Below are 20,973 nucleotides of genomic sequence, written 5' to 3' on the forward strand. Positions count from 1 at the left end.
AGTGCTTTAATTACAGGTGTGAGCCACCACGCCAGGCCTTCATCATAGAATTATTGCCCACCCCCACCACCCTGTCCGTGACAAAATTGTCTTCCATGAAACTGGTCTCTGGTGCCAAAAAGCCTGGGAACTGGTGATCTTAAGGATGTGACATTGAGTTATTGGAAACTGTGTTGCTGTCTGTTCAGTCTTTATAGGCCAAGACTGAAGCCTAGTTGAGAAGAGGGCTCACAGGAGCCTGGCTAAGTTCCATCAAGAAGAGAATCACTATCAGCTTCTTTACCTTAGCCCCTGCCCCCCGCCACCCAAAAAAAAGCATCAATATTCTGACTATATACCAGGTGTTTCACAAAGTTATGAAGTAGTTATAATTAATATCCTCATTAAAAGGTTAAGAAAACTGAGGCTCAGAAAGGTGAAGTTGTCTGCCCAAGGTTCCACAGCCAGAAGTAGCAGTGCTGGGATTTGAACCTAGGTCTAAGTCTCACTGGTTCCAGAATTCACTATCGTCCAAAGTGCATAGCTCCATTCTATGTTTCCAGGCTCTATCTTTAAGCCATCCCTCTCCTGCACATGCCCATTTTACGAATGCCACTGGTCCCAAGTACTGAATCTGGACAAGTATGTGACCCTGGGCAGTGGATCTCCGCTCTGGCTGCACCACCTGGGGAGCTTTAAAAATACTGATGCCTGGGCCTCACCCCTAGAAGCTCTAAAGTAACAGGTGTGGAGTGCAACCCAGAGGGATTTTTAGAAGATTCCAGGTGATCTCTGTCAGGAGCCAGGTTTGAGACCCACTGTGCTAGGAGCCTTCACAGTTATCATCCCATTTGATCCTTACAAGAGCCCTCTGAGAAAGGCAGGCAAGTGGCAATCCCCATGTCCTGCTAACGAAGAAAAGTGTTGAGAGGCTAAGGCTCAGATAGTAAGATCTGGACAGAAAGCAAAATTTCTGACCTCTAGCTCTCAGTTCTCTGCCTAAAGGTTCTGCTCTACAAGGCATAATTTAAAAAAAAAAAAAAAAGCAACATCTCCAACAAGAGCAGCTTAATTGCTCTTGTACAGTAAAAGTCATTTCTCACCCCCATTGAACACATGGAGGAGAGGTAGTGCCTGCTTCAGCCATAGTACCCAAAACAAGGCCAGGGCATCCCAGGGAGGTGAGCAGTGACTCCCTTCCTGACAAAGTGTTCCCCTGGCAGAAGCCAAGGGAGGGCTAGGGGACAGGGGCCTGCAATTCTGTGATAGCGTTGGGGCCTGCTTTCCACGCCCACTTTTCTGCAACGGTGTGTGATCTGGACTCCCTGAGCACCCGTCGGGAGCTGGTGGCAGCCTAGGGAAGTCGGGACCTATTCCTGTACCCTTCCAGGCAAGCACCTAGCCGTGTCAGGGTCCAGGCCACGGGACCCCCTGTGCATAACACTGGGCCCAACAGCCTGGTCCGGCCCTGATGTTTGCTCACTGATGATGTGCAGAGGGGAGGGAGCAGTTTCCCACCTCTGGGAGAAGAAAGAGCACTGTCGGCCCTTGGCAGACTTGGGGGGCGTCACTGCTCACCCTTGAGGGACTTAAGGGTTCCCAGTGGTGGGCATTCGAGAGGATATTGTCCACATCTGGGGCCAGCAAAGGACCCCTGTACCTCAACTGAAAGGCCAGGGGTTCACCACAGCCTCGCGGTCATGAGGCAGCAGAGGGCCCCTACCTACTCCAACCCCCTAAAAAATGCAACAATCCCAGGCACACCTTAGGTCTCAGCCTGGCTGTGACCCAACAAACGGCGGCCACACCCCCGGGGAGAGGCCGGGTGGGGACCGCAGGGGGCAGCTCTCCCAGTCCCACGCTTCGGCACAGGGCTCCGGCCGACACAGCCCTCCAGGCCGCCTACTCTCCAGCCAGCCGGCCGGCTCCACGGACCCACGGAAGGGAAAAGGGGCGGCGTCGGGGCAGCGGGACAGTCGTCGGAGGGCGCCCTCCAGGCCCAAGCCGCCTTCTCCGGCCCCCGCCATGGCTCGGGGCGGCAGTCAGAGCTGGAGCTCCGGGGAGTCAGACGGGCAGCCAGAGGAGCAGGCGCCCGAGAAGCCCGGGTGAGCGGCTGGGCCGCGCCGGACGGGCGTCGGGGGTCTGGGCCGCGAACCCGCTGCGGCGCCGCCGGAACCTCCGCGAAGGTTCTAGGCCTTTGTGGCGTCACCGTCTCCTTGCGGAAGCTTCCGCCGGCGCCGAATAAAACCCGCCGCGGAGGAGCCGGTGGCTCTAGTGCGGTGGAGCCGGGCTTGGAAGTCGGTCCGGCGCGGAGGGCGGGCGGGAGCTACAAGCAGCGGCGGCGGCGGTGGCGGCTGCGGCGACGACCGTGACCGTGACGCGCGGGCGGGCGGCGCGGGTCAGGGTCCCGGCAGGGGCGTCCGGGGCGCTCTGACCGGCCTCGCCCGCCCGCCCGCAGAGACAAGATGGTGAAGGAGACTCAGTACTATGACATCCTGGGCGTGAAGCCCAGCGCGTCCCCGGAGGAGATCAAGAAGGCCTATCGGAAGCTGGCGCTCCGGTACCACCCGGACAAGAACCCGGATGAGGGCGAGAAGGTGCGGGGCGGCGCGGGGCGCGGGCCGCGGGCCGGGCTCCCGAGGGGCCGAGGGTTATTAAGCCAGGAGCACTGAAGGCGACGGGAAACCTGAGCCGCGTTTGCTGGGGAGGCCGTCTCCCGGCGCCTCGGGGCCAGGCCGGGCAGAGGTGGCGCGAGACCCTGGGCGCCGTGCGGCGCGGTCGGTGGAGGGCGCTTCGCCCGCAGAGGAGGCATGTGGTGCGGGAGTTGGACCCCTCGCGAGTCCCTGCCGAGCCCATTCATTCCTCCATTCGCTCCACAAGTGTTTGGGTAGCCCCTGCCGTGCGCGCCGGACTCGGGCGTCGGGGAGGCGCCAGGGCTGAACTCAGTTCTCATAGGGTGTGTTGGTTCCCTGTGGGAGAGGCGGCCTGGAAATCGGGAAACTGAGGTACACACAAACAGTTGTGTACTTGCTGGGAACGACTGGCTCATGTTCTCTGTTGATGCATAAACCCTAGGAATGAGTGTCTTTAATCTGAGCTGGTACCTTGGACAAACGCCGTGCCTCTCTTGAGAATGACTAGCTGGCTTTGTTCTGTGCACCTACTTCCTACCTGATAGAAGCGTCAGATAGTGAATAATCCCATTTTGTTTATTAAACAGGGACATGGACATCTGCAACCTGACATCAGCTTGTACTCATATTCTGGGTTTTCGGTGACAGGTGACACACAGTTGGTCATAAGTACCAATCATAGACTGAAAATGCTCTGCGTTTTAGAGACAGAACTTAAAAGCTTTTCCATCCTGTTTACAGAAAGTTTGCTTTTTATCTCTAAAGAGGCTCATGACCCACCTGAATAGGTGAATTGAAGGGTGAGGCATTGCAAGGAAAGGCTGCTAGCCCTCCCGTTTCTCCTTTAACTTCTTGCCATTTTCTTATAAAACTTTGGTTGTCCCGCATGGGTCTTGAGAGGTGGGGCCGTTATAGTAGCTGATAGCAGTGTCACCTGGGCCACGTTTGAAACCACACTGATCACCCATGTAGCATTTAAGACCTGTGGAAACGACGCTGGAATCAAAATTTACCTGTCTGCATTAGTTGTTCCAGGCTGGAGAAAGCTACTTCAGGACGGTTGGCTGAATGGCAACAGTGATGGAATATTTATATTTAGCCACATGTGCTGAATGTGGCTGTCACAAGTTTAAAATGCTTTCCTGTAAGACCATTTGTCTGTTACTCACTTGCGTTCTTTCTCATCTATATTTAGATGGCTTACTGTAGCTTTTAAAGGCACTGGCGTTTTACATGGTGCTGGTGATTCATCCACCTGCTCCCTGCATTCATTGTAGTCTGCTTCTGACAGTCTCCTTTAAGGAGAGCTTCTAGGCTTCTAATTTCACATTTCAGCAGGCTGGCTAAAGACATGTGGGAAAGCCTGACCCTGGTTTCAGGTCAAATCTCAGCACTCACAAGAGTAAGTTCATGCCTCTGTGTATACAGTTAGAGCTGAATATGCTTTTGTTCTGAAGCTTTTATTTTTAAAAAATTAGACTTGACCTGTACTACATATGTGTAGGTTTCACCCTGTCTATACCTGTCTGGGCAGGTTGTTTGGTTTGTTTTAAACTAATATTTATTCATAGCCAGGCACTGAGTTAGTGTCACATAAATGAGGCCCTTGGCAGTGAGGTCTGGCAGGCCCATCAGCCTGGAGGGAGGGGTTCTGTGATGTGCCCATTGCCAGGAATACTTTCCTTCCTCTACCTTCATGGAAGGGGATAAAACTCTTTAGTTCTCAGCTAAAACATCTTCCAGGAGGCTGCCTCTGCCTCGTAGACCGAACCACAGGCCCAACATGCGTCCTACTTTAATGGTGATTACTTGTTTGATTAACTGTATTCCTTTAATGGTGATTACTTGTTTGATAACTGTATTCCCTGCCATAATGTAAGCAGGGCAGTGACTGTGCCCCCGTGGCCACTTATGGGGTGAGTATCTAGCTGTGCAGGGTAGGTGCTAAAATGTTTGTTAGCTGGCTGAGTAAATGCACTTTAAAAAATTGTATGTAGGAGGAGAGGGCCCTATAAAGGCACAAATTGGAAGGGAAATTGCAGTGAAAGGGATATTGGGAGGAGAGTGGCAATTTAGATCGGAAATCAAAGAGGATGAGGAGACTGGGGACACAATTTATAGAAACTGCTGTAAAGTTCCCCCGAGAGAGATCATTCATTCATTCATTCATTCAACAAATGCCTCCTCTTCTGGTCCCTACTGTGTGCTGGGTGCACTGTGCAGGCCTTTTGTGAGTGTGTATGTGAGTGTGTGTAGTTCTTTTCCACTTTATCACAGGTAGAACCTTTAAATTTTTTTTTTCCTCCTAAGTTTGTCACTGTATTATTAATGTCTCTTCAAAAATAGACTATGCCAGTTCTTTACCCCTTGCCGGGAAAACTGAGAAGGCCGTTGGGATGTTGGTCTTTGTTTTTTGCCCTGTTGTCCCCTGTTGCTAAGCATTGGGGCACCTTGTGTTTGTCGGGCACTCTGTATGGAGTCTGTACTTATTTGCGGCTGTTTTTTTTTTTTTTTTTTTTGCAAGATGCATGGGTGGTAGGTAGTGGGTCACCAAGATAGTCCCTTTCAGGGGCAATGATGTGGGGTATATTCTTGGCTATTACCCTCTTGAGTTGAGTTTGGTCTTTTGGTCAGTTTCATTGTACCTTTTAGTTTGAATAATAGATTTTCAAGTTCAAAAATCAAAACAGCAAACCATGCAGAAAATTTTAGAACACAGAGGGAAACCTACCAAGTACACATTATCCTGACCACTCTGTGCTTCTTTCCAAGCTTTCCCCAGGATGATCATACATGGCCTTCCTGATACATAGAGATTTTGTTTTCTTGTTTCCACTTAATATTTTATTGTAAGTACTTTTCCCAAGTTGTTACATAGTCTTCAAAACCATTTTCCCCTCAGCTGTATAGTAATCCTGTTAAGGTCCTATGGCAAATGATCATGGTCTGAAAGGCAAGCTGGTCATAGCACTCGTCTCCCACTGGGAGAAGGGGCTCCAGGCCGGGAGCTGAATTAGACTTTGGAGGGCTGGGACCCTAGAGGATGGACTCCCTACTGGTAGTTGGAACCCCCATCCCATGTGAGATCTGGCCTCTGACTGAATGTCCCAAGCAGCTGGGTACTCCTTTTCCATTCTTAGATCATTCTATTAAGTCTAAATGTCATGTGAGTATCCAGGGTATTTGGTGAGTGTTTCCAGTGGACATTCCCATGAAGCTTATTTACCTAGTCCTGACCTGCAGATAGACGCAGAAACTCTCTAGGGGCAGTCTGGCCTAGTTGCTTTCTGATCCGTACCAGGCACCCAATCCTTACACTGTACCTCAGGTTTTCTGCGGAGGAAAGGGGTAGTAGTGAATGGTACTTACTTCTTCGCAGAAATGATATGAGAATTAACATATCAAAAGATCTAGCTGCCTTATATATGCTGCTGATGTCTTTTTAAGACTTTTCTAAATTGTACAATTTTTTAGGTATTATTTATTAGCTATTATTATTATTGGTTACTTATTAGATTTCAATCAGGGATCTGTAGAACAAGGGAATTAATGCCTCAAATTCCCTTGTTCTCTCTCTCAAATTCCTTATTTCATGGCACTTTTATTCCCTGAATATTCTGTGGAGCCAGCTGCATTATAGGATCTGTATATCTATATATCCATATATGTGTCTCCGACTAAATTGTAGCCTCTGGAGGGCCAAGACCCTACCTCATTTATTTATTTCTGAGTTCCCAGAATCGAGCCATTCATCTAACAGATATTTACCAAGTGCCTTCTACATGCCAGGCAGGGTTCCAGGCTCAATTAGACAGCAGTGGACAAAACCCCCCATCTTCATGGAGCTTATGTTGCAATGGGGGCTACAGCATAAGCAGTAGATGATGCAGCTTGTTAGAGGGTGGTTCATGCTATGGAGAAATAGGCAGCAGGCATGGGGGCTGGGAGGGTCTGAGGTGGGTTTGCAGTGTTAAAGCTGGATCACCGGGAGGCATCCCTGAGAAGGTGGTCTGTGAGCTAAGGCTGGAAAGAGGTGAGTGGGGAGGCCGCACCAGGCCGAGGTGCCTCTGAGGCCCAGGCTGCAGAGTTGAGGAACAGCAGGGAGCCTGGTGAAGCTGGCACAGATTTGGGGTGGGGATGCACAGGGGGAGAGGAAAGTAGAGGTGCCAAGTTGGGCTTATAGATGAAAGTTAGGACTGGCTTTTACTCCCAGTGATGTGGGCCGCCTTGTAGAGGTTTGAGCAGAGGATCGACCTGATTAGTGGGCTCAAATGGAGAACACACTGAAAGCTGGAGCGAGGAGGGAACATGGAAGACCAGGGAGGAGGCCACTGCAGTGGTCCAGGCCTGAGATGGTGCCTTCGGCCAGAGTGGATGTGGTGTGGTAAGAAGGAACACATCTTGCATGTTTTAGCATTCTGATTTTATTTTAAAAATGTCCATATTCCTGCAGAAAATATGAGTGGTACAATGAACACCTATGTATTCTTCACCTAGCTTTACCAGTTGTAAATAAGTTGTCAACATTTGTTTTGTCTATTATTATTATTATTACTGTTGGCTAAAGATTTTGGGAGGAAGCTACCTATAGCATAACCTTTCAGCCTTAAGTGCTGCATGTTTCTCTTAGGCACAGGGACATCCTTGTACATAACCATAGTGCAGTTATCAAATTCGAGAAGTTTAACATTGAGAACAAAGATTCACATTTCTCCCATTGTTCCAATAATGTCCTTTGTAACCATTTTTTTTTTTCCCAGTGCAGGATCTGATCCAGGATCACACATTGTATTCAGTTTTCTCTTTTAACTTTAGAGTATCTCTCAATTTGGGTTTTCTGATTCTTTTCGTACAATTGGGTTCCAGTGGTAACTTTTTGGCAGGAATGCTACACATGGGATATTGTGTCTGTCTTATGGTACTGGAGATGCAAATGTGAAGGTAGCGTCAGTGGGATTTGTTGACAGGTGAGATTGGCATTGCCAATAACTGTGATATGGGGAAGACTATGGGTGGGGCAGGGCTTTTGGGGGAGGATCAGGAGTATAGGTTTGTATACAATGTCTGGCACGTGGTTAGGTGCTCACAGATGCCTGTAGTTGAATTTCATGCTAGTAAACTAGTGAAATGATAACCATGAGGAGGTGAGCCAGTGGTAACGCCCAGAGTCCTGGCTTTATCTGGTTAGAGATTCACCCCTGGCACTGTCTCATGGTATCCTAGCTGGTCTCAACTTCCTGTCTGGTGCAGCCAGATGAGTGAGAAGCTTTCCCTCTCTACTGTCTTCTCTCCCTTATTCTTGTTGTGTCCCTACCACGAGTCCCTTAATATGTTTGTCCTGTGTTTCCCACTTTACCAAAGGAGTAAGTAGACAGGCAAGTCAGATTCCAGGTACAGAATGTATAGACTGGCTAGTTCAAGGGTTTGGGGACAGAATACCTCTATTACTTTGTATGTTTATATGGCGGGTTTGCTTAACAAAACAACTGAAACATCTCTAAAAATCTATCTCTTTCTTTTAAAGTTTAAACTCATATCCCAGGCATATGAAGTGCTTTCAGATCCAAAGAAAAGGGATATTTATGACCAAGGCGGAGAGCAGGCAATTAAAGAAGGAGGCTCAGGCAGCCCCAGCTTCTCTTCACCCATGGACATCTTTGACATGTTCTTTGGTGGTGGTGGACGGATGGCTAGAGAGAGAAGAGGTAAATGCTTTTAAAGAAACATAAATAAGTTGTATGGTTTCCACAATTGTACGTGTTGTTGGAATCAGGATAGATCATGCTTTAAAAGGATATGATTGGGCCAGGTGTGGTGGTTCATGTCTGTAATCTCAGCACTTTGGGAGGCCAAGGTAGGAGAATTGTTTTAGGCCAGGATTTCAAGACCAACCGGGGCAACATAGTGAGACACCCCCATCTCAAAAAAATAAAAATAAAAAAATTAGCCAGGCATGGTGACTCATGCCTGTAGTCTCAGCTGCTTCTTGAGAGGCTGAGGCTGGAGGATGACTTGAGCCCAGGAAGTCGAGGCTGCAGTCAGCTCTCCAGCCTGCGCGACACGGTGAGACCTTGTCTCAAAAAAAACAAAAACAAAAACAAACAAGGTACAATTGCCATGTTTTGAGATCATTAACTTTAAAGAGTTTATCACTTGTCTAGTGCCTCAGGCTACCTGGAAACTCTTGGTACATTTAGTAATTATCTGACACCCTCCAGTACCATATGAAGGAGCGAATGGAGTGGTGGATAGAAAAGAGGAAGGTCAGGTTCCTCGTGCCTTCTTTTCGTCTGTTGGGGTCAGGCACCAGAGTATGCTGAGGGATGTAAATGACGCCTCATGTGGTTGTCAGTGATCCTTTACCAAGAGTGTTCCTCTCTCCTCTTGCCCAACCTCCCTTTGTGGCCCTCCATATTCCCTGACCTGGGCCTGGGCTGCAGGCTGTCTAATTCTAGGTGGGTACTCTTGCCATGTTCAGTATGGCCTCATTTCCCAGCCTGCTCAGGGGATTTTCTAGGCAACAAAATTTATCTCTTTATGTTTTGAAATCTTTGTAAATGACCTGCCTTTCTTTTCAGAATGCATTATGAGTTGTAGTAACTTCATCCCCAGGAGGTGAATCAGGAACTTAGCCCTTAGCTCAATGGCCCCAGGCCACTGTTTTAATTTTCGGGATTTGCTCTTCCTAATTTTTCTGCATCTCACCTTCTGCCAGGCTACGGGCTGTCACCACTGTTGTTAGTAGTTGCTAATGTTAGTGGTTGCTAATAGACTAGTTCCCATTCCCCCTGTTTAGTTTACTGTTGTCAGGCTGCTTTGGATCTTGAAACCAGAAACATAACCAAGTGTATTACAATTATGGATAAAGTCAGAAGAAATGAGCTCTGCCTTGGGGTTTAAGAAGTGTGGTTTTGGTCAATAAGAGGCCCCTAGATAAATGAGGCAGCACTTGTTATCACATTGTAATTGACTTTGAGCTTTAAAAAGCTTGGGTGTCAATTCTGTGAACATAGAGTGCTGAAAATCACAAAGTGTTTACTAGGGAAAAATCTTTCCCTTGTCCTTTCAGCATATTGCCTGCTCCTATAATTGATGGTGTGGACGTGATAAAACGCTGGGTACTTTGGGAGGCCAAGGTGGGTGGATCACGAGGTCAGGAGATTGAGACCATCCTGGCTAACACGGTGAAACCCCGTCTCTACTAAAAAATACAAAAAATTAGCCGGGCGCGGTGGCGGGCGCCTGTAGTCCCAGCTACTCGGGAGGCTGAGGCAGGAGAATGGCGTGAACCTGGGAGGCGGAGCTTGCAGTGAGCCGAGATCCCGCCGCTGCACTCCAGCCTGGGCAACAGAGCGAGACTCCATCTCAAGAAAAACAAAAAACAAAAAAAACAAACAAACACACACACACACAAAAAACCTTGGGTATTCTCTTGTCCAGCTCCCTCACTGTCTTGAGATGAAAAACTTCATGCCCTTAATTAAGTCATCTCTCAAAGTTGGCAGCCGGTAAACCAGGACAGCTCGTTTCAGTGACTGCAGGAGCTCCACAGGCAACAGGGAGGGTCTCGATGCTGTCAGTCTTGACAGGCTGGCAGGCGCTGGAGCACACCCTCACCCTGAGGACCAAACACCCACCGTCCTGAGTGCAGAAGCAAGATTTTGGCAGAGGAAAGAATTCCCATTTGGCCACCGGTTACAGAAGGGCTCGGAAAGTAAAATGCCCAAGGAAGAGTTTCAGTGAAAGATCCAGAGACTTTGGCTGTCAAACATTTATGTATAGGAAGGACTCCTTTCATGGGGAAACTTAACCAATTTTGTGGGTTAATACTGCCGTCGGTTTCTCAATTAGTGCTCTCCCTGTCCTCAGATTTGTTCTCAGAAAATAAAGGCGGAAAGTCTTTTTGTTGGCCTCTATAAATGATTGAACAATTAGCTCATAGCTAGAGAGGGTATTAGCTCTTGTTATTGGCTGAGGGCCAGAAGGATGGGCTGGGGTAATAGAAGCATTGCTTCCTGCAGGGAAGGGAGTGCATGACCCAGCCACAGTCTTGAGTCTCTGAAGACTTCATACAACTAAGGGTCATATGGGTGGTATTTAATACAGTGGTATATTTCATTCAACACCACTAATTTTTTTTCTCTCTTGCTAAGGCAAGAATGTTGTACACCAGTTATCTGTAACTCTTGAAGATTTATATAATGGAGTCACGAAGAAATTGGCCCTCCAGAAAAATGTAATTTGTGAGAAATGTGAAGGTAAAAATTAATTTTTGACTGAACCTCACAGTTCTGACCAATGCTTGTTTTATAGTTCAGGGAAAATAAGTTACCTTTTTTCAAATGCAAGGGTCAAGCAGAGATTACAAACAGGTGGCCCGAGGGCCACATCTCTTTGCCTGAATGAATGTTTTCTTTGGGCTGCACCTCTATTTGACATGTTGACAATTATTTTTTTATTTTTATTTTTATTATACTCTAAGTTTTAGGGTGTACGTGCACAACGTGCAGGTTTGTTACATATGTATACAGACAATTATTTTTAAAAATTAAAAATCAGACACTTGACCTCATCTAGGGGTTGGCAGACCTTTTCTTTGAAGAGCCAGATTTTAGGCTTTCCGGGCCATGGAGTCTTTTGTAACTAGTTCACTCTGCCATCATAGTACATAAATGAATGGACATGCCTATGTTCCAGTAAAGCTTTCTTTACAAAACCAAGCAGTCTGGCCATGGTTTCTTGACCCCAGACTTAAATGTATATATAATTATTGTAATTTTTAAAAAATCTGAGTTTTCAAGAAAAGCCGTGTCTGGTGACCCCAGCCTCACATTGTCCCACAGAGAGAATTGGCTGAGCTGGGTAGCTGCCGCTATTGACAGAGCTTGTGTTCTCTAGATCTCCACAGCCCCAGCCTCCTCAATCATCTGTGGGCCTATGCGGGTTCCACCTGGGGTAGAAGAAAACACATTTGATGAAGCTAAAGTAATAAATTTGGATTGGTGCAGCCAAAATCACAAACGTTTGAGGTCAGATGTTAACATCTGGATGTTATCTGCTTGGCTGGACTCCTCCAGACTCTTCTGCATTGTTTTTTATGATGGTAAATAGAATTCTAAGCCCAATGTCCAATGTAAGGGTTCCCTACCCTTATGCCATGGCGCCTAGCAAGGAAACTGGTAAGGGAAGAGCATGGCCCTCATTCCTGCCTCCCCTGACCCTGCAGGTGTTGGTGGGAAGAAGGGATCGGTAGAGAAGTGCCCGCTGTGCAAGGGGCGGGGGATGCAGATCCACATCCAGCAGATCGGGCCGGGCATGGTACAGCAGATCCAGACCGTGTGCGTTGAGTGCAAGGGCCAGGGCGAGCGCATCAACCCCAAGGACCGCTGCGAGAGCTGCAGCGGTGCCAAGGTGATCCGCGAGAAGAAGATTATCGAGGTACATGTTGAAAAAGGTGAGGCTGCGCAGAGCTGGTGCTCCACACTGGCTGGAAATGCTGTCTGGGTGCTAATCGTGGGATACACAGACTAGATGTCAGGGAAGTGAGCTGTATCACAACATGTATAGGGTGTGCCATGAATTGCTCTTGTTTCCTGGTCATCTTCTCTTCACCCTTCCTGGCCTTATTTCCATTCCATGTCACCTGTCCAAGTGTTCTTGCTGAGGTTTACTTCCTTGAGATCACAGACAGCCTCTTTATGAGGTTTTCTAATGCTCTGGAAGTCTTACCTGGCCTTGGTTTGGGTTAGTTACTATCTCCTGACATTCTCAAGCCATTCCTTTACAATCTTTCAGAGTGTCTTCCTGATCGCTTCTGATGCTCATTGGCCATAAGGGCTTGTGTAAGTGTTTGTGGCTGCATGTTCCCTTTCTCCACATTTCCCCATCTGCTGCATCAGATTCCCCCAAATACAGCACCTTCTCCTGCTATTCATTTTGCCTGATGCCATCATTTTAAGGCCTTTTTCCATTTTAGCTGTCCTCCAAGTATTCCCTGATGATTCTGTGGCTTTCCAATCCAGTGAATACATCCTAGATCAGAGATGAGATCAAAAGTAAAAGAATCAACAGCCAAACCAACACAGGTGTTATTAAAGGACTTACGGTTTAAACATGCCTAAACCCTGTGCCTTGAGTGTGCAAGCTGACTTATTAGAAAAGGACAGGGCTGGCTGACCTGTCCCTATCAGTTCCGAGTCATGCACCCTGTGCCCCGGGAAGTGGGTGGTGACCCCATGCTGGCAGTGTGGCATCACAGGCCTGGGACAGGGAGTGCTGTGTAAACCTGGGATGTAGAGCCACATTCCCCCTCTCCCTGTGCATGCTGGGCTTGGCCCCACATTATGCCAAGGGAAGCGGGACCTCTTTTCTCATTGGCCATCCTAGCCACCCCTCCCTGCCTTGTGCCTGTGTGAGGTTGGGAGACTTGATGAATAAAGAATCCCTGAAGGACTCTGTTCCTTCTTCAGAAGCTTTAAGGAAGCATGGTTTGTATGAGAAATGGCTAATCAGAAAGGGATGATGTTTCATAGGTATGAAAGATGGGCAAAAGATACTATTTCATGGAGAAGGAGATCAGGAGCCTGAGCTGGAGCCTGGTGATGTCATAATTGTGCTTGATCAGAAGGATCATAGTGTCTTTCAGAGACGAGGCCATGACTTGATCATGAAAATGAAAATTCAGCTTTCTGAAGCTCTTTGTGGCTTCAAGAAGACGATAAAAACATTGGACAATCGAATTCTTGTTATTACATCCAAATCAGGTAATGTTTCAAATGTATGTTTCTATTGATGTTCTGTATGTTTGGCATAATAATTCTGGCAAGTTAGCCTGATTTTTTTATTGCTACATAATATTTTACATATTGGTGGGGTGCATGTGATACTTTGTCCCTTGCATAAAATGGGTAATGATCAAGCCATGTGTTTAGGGCATCTGTCTCCTTGAGTATTTCTTATTTCTTTGTGTTGGGAATAGTTCGCCTGATTTCACATTTAAGGTCAAATTCTGTTACACAAATTAGTATGACGTGGTTTTCTCTAAATTTAAAACTATCCCTAATAACTCTGGATAATTTATAAAGTTCTTTTATATTCTCCTAGAAAAAATATTCAACTGGGGGGGAAAATCTCAAATAAGAATCTTGGGGCTCTGAATTTTAGATGAATTCTGGCCATTAAAGTTAAGTTTTTAAAAATTTATTTTTGTATAAGAAAACAGCTTAATAGGTGATGTTTTTCTATCAAGTGGTGATTTGTGCTGATTCATCCACATGTTCCTGTAGCCTGTTGTTCATTACATGAGTTACATTTTAAAATAGAATTTTCCTGTAAGGAAGACTTTGCCTATCAGTTTATCCTTGGAGGTTTCCACAGGAATTGCTGGTCTGCACACACCCATGGTAGCCAGAGGGAGATGCCTCTGGACCGAAAGGGTTCCTGAGGCCTGAGCTCAGCCCCCAACCCCCCTGTAGACACCAGGGCACTCATCTCCCAGGAGGGTTGGTGTGTTCACTGCAGTTGAGGGTCTGTGTGGGCACCAGAGCACCTGCCTAGAAGGGGCTGAGAAGGGAGAGAGGCCAGGCCCGGGACCTTGACTTGAAGCTGCTTCTGAATAGCACCAAGGTCAGCTGTGCATAGTAAAGAATATCTGGATGGGTGTGGTGGCGGCCCTACACCACCGAAGCAGCCTGGGCCCCAGCACCAGCCATTTGCAGTGTTGCTGTAGTCCCCTCACTGGCCGTGGGGCTGGGATTACCGTTTCCTATGGTCATTTGAGGTTTGGTGCAAAAGGGGTAGGGTTCAGGGCAGGCAGGGAGGTAACCGCCAATAAGCCTGCCCCCAGGGCAGTGGCAGCTAGAGATAAGACTCAAGTCCGGTGGGGTGACTGAGGCCTGGGTTTCTGTTCCCTCCGTGTCCCTCTCCCCCTTCCCCTCCTTGCCTGCTTTCCTCTTACCAGCCTTGTGCTCCTTTTTCTCTTTCCTTTCTTGGATTCTTTCAGGTTCCTCCTTTCCCGGAGATAATAGGAAGCAGAATTATATATCCAAGCCTTGATCAGTTTGTGGAGTTTTAACGTAAACTTATTTGGAAACAATTTCAAGCTTACAAAAGTTGTAAATATAAAAATAGTCCGAGACCCATCCATATATGATTTGTCTGATGTTAACATTTTACCCCATTTGGTTTGTCATTTGCTCTGTGTTTTTATTTATTTTTAAAATTTGTTCATTTATTTTTTGAGACAGGGGTCTTGCCCTGTCACCCAGGCTGGAGTGCAGTGGCGTGATCTCAGCTCACTGTAACCTCCACCTCAGCCTCCCGAGTAGCTGGGACTACAGCCACATGCCACCATGCCCATCTAATGTTTGTATTTTTTGTAGAGACGGGGTTTCGCCATGTTGCCCAGACTCGTATGTGTTTTTATACATATACTTAATCAAGGATTGAGGGAAGCACTGCAGTATAATGCAAAATTTGCATGAAAATTTAAAACAAAACACCTTCCCTTAGGCTTCCATAGACCTCCCAAAGCACCCATTTCCTCCCTCAAGGAGTTTGAGGTCACAGTTTACACGAAGCTCCAGACCACTGGCTGTGAGCTCAACACCCTGGCATTGTGTCCAAGACGCCCTTACGTGGTCACAGCCCAGATCCTAGCCCTCCTGAGCCGGGGCTGGGCAGCACCTGTGCGTAACTTCTTTGGGAAAGCCCGTCCTGTCCAGGGGTGGACTGTTTGAGGTCTTGGGCCCTGCCAAGGGTCAGCGTTCCTTGCTGTCTCAGCTGACCCCAGCCTAGGGAACCGGGAGCCAAATGGAGTGAGGGTGGTGGAGAAAAAGCCCCGGAGGGAAGGAAGTGGCAAATTCCAAGAAATCCATTTCCTTCTTTATTATAAGGAAGGGTGGAGCATCCGGGAAACCTGCCGTTGGAGAGTTCTTTGGGGATTTGTTTGTCCTTTTTGTTTTGTTTTTGCTTTTACTTGGTTCTCTTTTGCACCCTCTCCTGCTTTCTTCACCCCTCTTTTGTGTTGGCTTATTTCCTGTTTCACCATTTTCTCTTCTCCCTCTTCCTCTTCTCTTCTGCTGTTGAAATGCCTTCTTCCCCAGAGCCCTTTAGCGTGTTATGAGCATTGCTGAGGATTGGATTAATTAAAAAAGTGACTTTGGAGGCTCACAAGGGTGTGATGGCCCTGCCTGCAGGCAGGTATTTACCTGCTGGGAGAGCCTAACTCGTGTTCTTCTCTTACCTGTAGTTTTCCACGCTTGGTCAGTTTCCCAGCTCCCAGCAAGCTAGAAGCAGAAGCATGGGGAGTAGGGCTTGAGAGCAGCAAGAAGCGACACCTGATAGGAATGGGGAGACAGAAAAACCAGTCACGTGTCACTTAACGATGGGGATATGTTCTGAGAAATGCATTGTTCGGCAATGTCGTCGTGGTGCGAACACCGTAGAATGTACTTACACAGACCTAGATAGCATAGCCTGCTACACCCTAGGCTGTGTGGCATAGCCTGTTGCTCCTGGGCTAAAACCTGTATAGCAGGTTGCTGTACTGAATACTGTGGGCAGTTGTAATACCATGCTGAGTATGTGGGTATCTGAACATAGCAAAGGTGCAGTAAAAGTTTGGTGTAATCTTTGCAGCCATCTTCATAAATGTTGTTGACTGAAAGGTCACTATGCTGTGCATGACTGTATTTTTTTTTTTTTGAGATGGAGTCTCGCTGTGTCGCCCAGGCTGGAGTGCAATGGCGTGATCTTGGCTCACTGTACACTTCACTTCCCGGGTTCACGCCATTCTCCTGCCTCAGCCTCCCAAGTAGCTGGGACTACAGGCACACACCACCATTCCTGGCTAGTTTTTCTATATATATATATATAATTTTTTTTTTTAGTAGAGACAGGGTTTCACTATGTTGGTCAGTCTGGTCTCGAACTCCTGACCTCGTGATCCGCCCACCTCAGCCTCCCAAAGTGCTGGGATTACAGGCGTGAGCCACCACGCCCGGCCACGACTGCATTTCAAAAAAAAAGAATAAACAGGAATACAAAAAGCCAGCAGCCCGGAGCAGTTTAGCTAAGGGGTTGCTGCCCTGTAGTCAGTAGGCCCTGAAGGCCATGTCTGAACCACAGCCCTGCCCGCGAATGAACCTCAAGGATAGTCATTGGCTTACTTTATTTTTTTTTATTTTTTTATTTTATTTATTTATTTTTTTGAGACGGAGTCTTGCTCTGTTGCCCAGGCTGGAGTGCAATGGCGCGATCTCGGCTCACTGCAAGCTCCGCCTCCCAGGTTCACGCCATTCTCCTGCCTCATCCTCTCTGAGTAGCTGGGACTACAGGCACCCGCCACCACGCCCGGCTAATTTTTTTTGTATTTTTAGTAGAGACGGAGTTTCACTGTGGTCTCGATCTCCTGACCTCGTGATCCGCCCGCCTCGGCCTCCCAAAGTGCTGGGATTACAAGCGTGAGCCATAACCACCTCTTTAAAGATTTCCTCTTGAAGAGAGAGCTCACTTTCTAGATAGTCCCGTATGGAAGTGGACTCTGCTGAAGAAATTAGTGTTTCCATTCGCCTCCACTGTCTCCCCCATTTTTTCCGAACATTTCTTTCTGTCTTCGTCCATTTTCATCGCTGAGCTGAAGAGCATGCTTTATCAGAAACCCTTTTGTCGCTTTCCTTTTCCATGCTTAGTGGGAAGTTTCTGACTTGGGAGAATGCCTCAGAGTTCTTGGGGTCTGAACTCCTCTGATGCCTTCCAAAGTCACGTAGCTGTAAGACCCAGCGGGTGCCAGCTGGGAGGGTGACTCCAGCTCAGCAGCGTGTATGGAAGTGCATTGTGACCATGAAGGAGACTGCCAGTGGCCAAGCCACCTAGTGAGCTCCCTACCAAGGAACCTGGGTGTCACCTGCAGGTGGCTGGGAGCCAGTTTTTATGCCAGGCAGGGGACTGGTTGGACTCTATTGAGGCTTCTTCCTGTCCATGAGGAGCACCGCTGTCCCCCTCATGGTAGGGATACCTGTCACCCCACGAAGCGGCAGGGTGACGGGTATTGGCCCCATTTTATGCAGACTTGGGTGTCATGACTTCTGGTTCACTTGTTTTAACCTACCTGTGATGGCAGCTGCAGCATGCTGCCCTCTTGACACACTGCTGGAGCCCAGAGCACGGGCCAGAGTCCCAGCCTTGAGCCCCTTCCCCAGGCAGTACCTGACACGGATACCTGGGATTGGGGCCAGCTTTCCAGTCAGATGCCACGCTTCCTTTGCCCACTGCCACGGGGCACTAGGGCCTGCCTCAGGCTCTCCCGTGAGGGAGAACGACCTCTGCAGGCCCCTTTGCCTTCCTGCTTCCTACTTGACCCTTTCTCTGGCAGGTGAGGTGATAAAGCACGGGGACCTGAAATGCGTGTGCGATGAAGGAATGCCCATCTACAAAGCACCCCTGGAAAAAGGGATTCTGATCATACAATTTTTAGTAAGTTCACTATGTTTCATTGTCATGGACATATTATTAAATGCCTTAATTGGAAGGGGAAAAAACAGCCACCTTTCTCTCCCACCTTACCCTTTACAGGTAATCTTTCCTGAAAAACACTGGCTTTCACTGGAAAAGCTTCCTCAGCTGGAAGCTTTACTCCCTCCTCGACAGAAGGTGAGGATTACAGATGACATGGATCAGGTGGAGCTGCAGGAGTTTTGTCCCAATGAGCAGAACTGGCGTCAGCACAGGGAGGCCTATGAGGAGGACGAAGACGGGCCCCGGGCTGGAGTGCAGTGCCAGACGGCATGACGTGGTGCGGGGCAGCGTGGCCCCACCAGACTAGCACATGATGAATGTAAAGTTGGCACAATGAAAATGGCATCGCTTTAATGGCCTCGTGTTTGGGATGTCCTGTGTATGTGTTCAGCATTCTTAATTGCTGAGTGTCTTTTTGGTTTTCCTTTTGGTTGTAACTTAAGTTATAGCTTAATTTATATTTAAATGTTTTAAGTGTAAATCACCTCTAGTCTGCATATGGAGTCTGTTCATTTCTATTTTCAGGATATACTTTTGAGATGTCAGTGATTGCACAACAGTTTGTGCTTCTAGTGGCTTTGCCATAATTCAGTGTCACCAATAAAGCACAGCCCAGTTAGCAGCTTAGCCCCCTAGCAAACCCCAAGGCACAAAGTGGGCATACTGGCTCATCTCTAGGTCTGTGGTTTCTCCCCACTCCCTTGGCAGAGTTATTGAGGGCATGATCTCAGGGCTGCTAAGATAACATTTCTGAGGATTCTAGATGATCCTCTTAAAGAATAGAAGCACATCCGTGGATCGGACACGGCTGCATGTGCCTGCTTAACAGGGCCAACTTAGTTCCTACTGTTCTGTGCCCTTCAGTGGATGGAATGTGAGTGTGTCTGATCATCTCTCTTGGAAGTTTTCTGAACCTTCCAAGCTCTGTGGTGAGGACAAACCAGTGTTTTGAATCATATGCTGATAACTGTTTGCCTGTGACCCTCACACCTTGTTCTTCAGGGTTTTAATGATTTTCTGTTGACAACTTTTGCAGTGCTTTCCCACCAAAGTGCTTACTTGTAAAGAAAACTAAATCCTTGCGTGTCCCCGGCAGCCTCAGTGCAGCAAGAGAAGCCAAGGGAGAATGCTGCTGGTTTGGCCATGGCACAGCCAGCTTCTCTGACCATAATCCGGGGTGACTTGAGGGTCTGCAAAGGCATAAAACTCCCCAGGGTTTTCCACCTCATTCTCCCAGTTTGAGCTCCCTTCCAAAGAATCGTTCCTCTCATTGCACAGCCATATTACAAAGGGCTTCCTGCTCAAGTGATGTTTTGGTAAGAGCTTCTCTGAGTTCCACTGTGGATTACAGTTTGTATGGACTACTGCTGTAAATTGTAGCTTGTTTGGAGGGATTATTAGTCATTATTTTATTCCTGACAGGTAGACTACAATTCGAACTTAGGGTTACCTCAGTCTTTAGCCATCACTGCTTATTTCTTGCCCCCAAGTCACAAAAAAACTTGTAAGCTGCTAGGTTAAAGCAGAGGCCACCTGTCAGATCTACCCTACCCTTATTTGGTTACATGGCACCTGAGAGTTTCACTCAGACCAGGGATCTTCCTTAGGAGGGTCAAAGGGCAGATCAGACCATGCAGGTAAGGTGAACCAGCTGCACGGACCAGCTTCCCGCAAAACATTGCCAGCTAGTGAGGCATAATTTGCTCAAAGTATAGAAACAGCCCACCTATGCCCACTTTGACCATTGGTCAGGATAGATACAAAATCACTTCTTCCAACGAAGCCTATGTGAAAATCTATTTATAAATGGACCACAACTCCGGGGTGTTGTTTTTGTGCTGTGACTTCCTAATTATTGCTAAAGAACTACTGTTTAGTTGGTGATGGAGTAAAATTACATTCAGCTCCTTCTTGTCACGCAAGAGGAATTTGGAGGGTGTTGCTTAAAATTTTATTCCACCTGTACATTTGTCACTTTAAAATTAAAATTGAGCTGGTATGAGAGACAAGTGGCTTTGCTTTTTCATTTTTTTGAGAGCTCAAATAAACAGTGTTAAGTGCCAGCTTGCCTCTCATTGGTTGATATAATGGAATGAAGTTTCCACCCTCATGGAGCTTTATTTTGGGGGTGGGTGTGAATGCAAACAAAAAGTAGTAACTGCTATGAAGAACAAGAGGAATGGGAATGAGTAGAAGGGAATGGGAAGAAGGCCTCTACCAGGAGCTGGCATCTGGGCAGAATCCTGGATGCAGTTGGGGAGCAGACGTCCAAAGGTCCAGAGGGAAAACATTCCAGGCAGAGGAATGGCAAGGATGATGTGGTTACAGGAGGGTGAGCAAGGCAAACAGGAGGGAGAAGCGGGGGGCTATGACAAAGAGCATGAGCTTCATTCTGAGGGCCGTGAGTGGTTTGGGGAAAAGCACATGCCCTGACTCATAAACATACGAAGTTATGATCAATAAAAAGCAACACGCTTCCAAGTGTTTAGCTACTTACATCTTTCTCGTTAATGTGAGTCTCAAGGGGGCTGATGAAGAGGAAACTCTGAGGTACAGATAACTCTGAAATAACTAAGGCAGGGCTACAGTTCTACGGCATGAGACAGAGGCTTCAGCCTAGGCATTGTTAAGGCACAAGAATGGCAGCCTGCCTTCCAATACCCACCTAGCGAGTTAGAGACCTCTCTGAAATAAGGGGAAGGAGGGCTTGGCAGGCGACATCTTTAATACATCAAGTAGAAGGATGCCCAGATAGGCGTACATAATATTCCTATGCAGTCAAATATACTCTTTCCTTCAGGACTCCATTCTAAAATAGATTCTTTATCACAGTGCCAGGGAGCTC

The 20,973-nt window shown here is 47.6% G+C and overlaps 1 protein-coding gene across 1 annotated transcript; it reads left to right on the forward strand.

Moving 5' to 3' along the window:
- Positions 1–1,837: 1,837 nt before the first annotated feature.
- On the forward strand, positions 1,838–20,191 carry DNAJA4 (DnaJ heat shock protein family (Hsp40) member A4). The gene is made up of 8 exons (XM_003275453.3): positions 1,838–2,084; positions 2,438–2,576; positions 8,137–8,317; positions 10,766–10,870; positions 11,839–12,066; positions 13,145–13,375; positions 17,986–18,086; positions 18,186–20,191. Exons 1-8 carry the CDS (start codon positions 2,005–2,007, stop codon positions 18,399–18,401), a joined length of 1,281 nt encoding a protein of 426 aa, XP_003275501.2. The 5' UTR covers positions 1,838–2,004; the 3' UTR covers positions 18,402–20,191.
- Positions 20,192–20,973: the final 782 nt, after the last annotated feature.

The sequence above is a fragment of the Nomascus leucogenys genome, chromosome 6 (genome assembly GCF_006542625.1).
Source record: "Nomascus leucogenys isolate Asia chromosome 6, Asia_NLE_v1, whole genome shotgun sequence".
Classification (NCBI taxonomy): domain Eukaryota; kingdom Metazoa; phylum Chordata; class Mammalia; order Primates; family Hylobatidae; genus Nomascus; species Nomascus leucogenys.

What these genes read in the sequence shown, in the direction of transcription:
- DNAJA4 (XM_003275453.3), top strand. Translation starts at nt 2,005, where the DNA reads ATGGCTCGGGGCGGCAGTCAGAGCTGGAGCTCCGGGGAGTCAGACGGG. An exon ending in GATGGCTAGAGAGAGAAGAG is followed by an intron (nt 8,318 to 10,765) that starts GTAAATGCTTTT and finishes TCTCTTGCTAAG; the next exon opens with GCAAGAATGTTGTACACCAG. An exon ending in CGAGGTACATGTTGAAAAAG is followed by an intron (nt 12,067 to 13,144) that starts GTGAGGCTGCGC and finishes GATGTTTCATAG; the next exon opens with GTATGAAAGATGGGCAAAAG.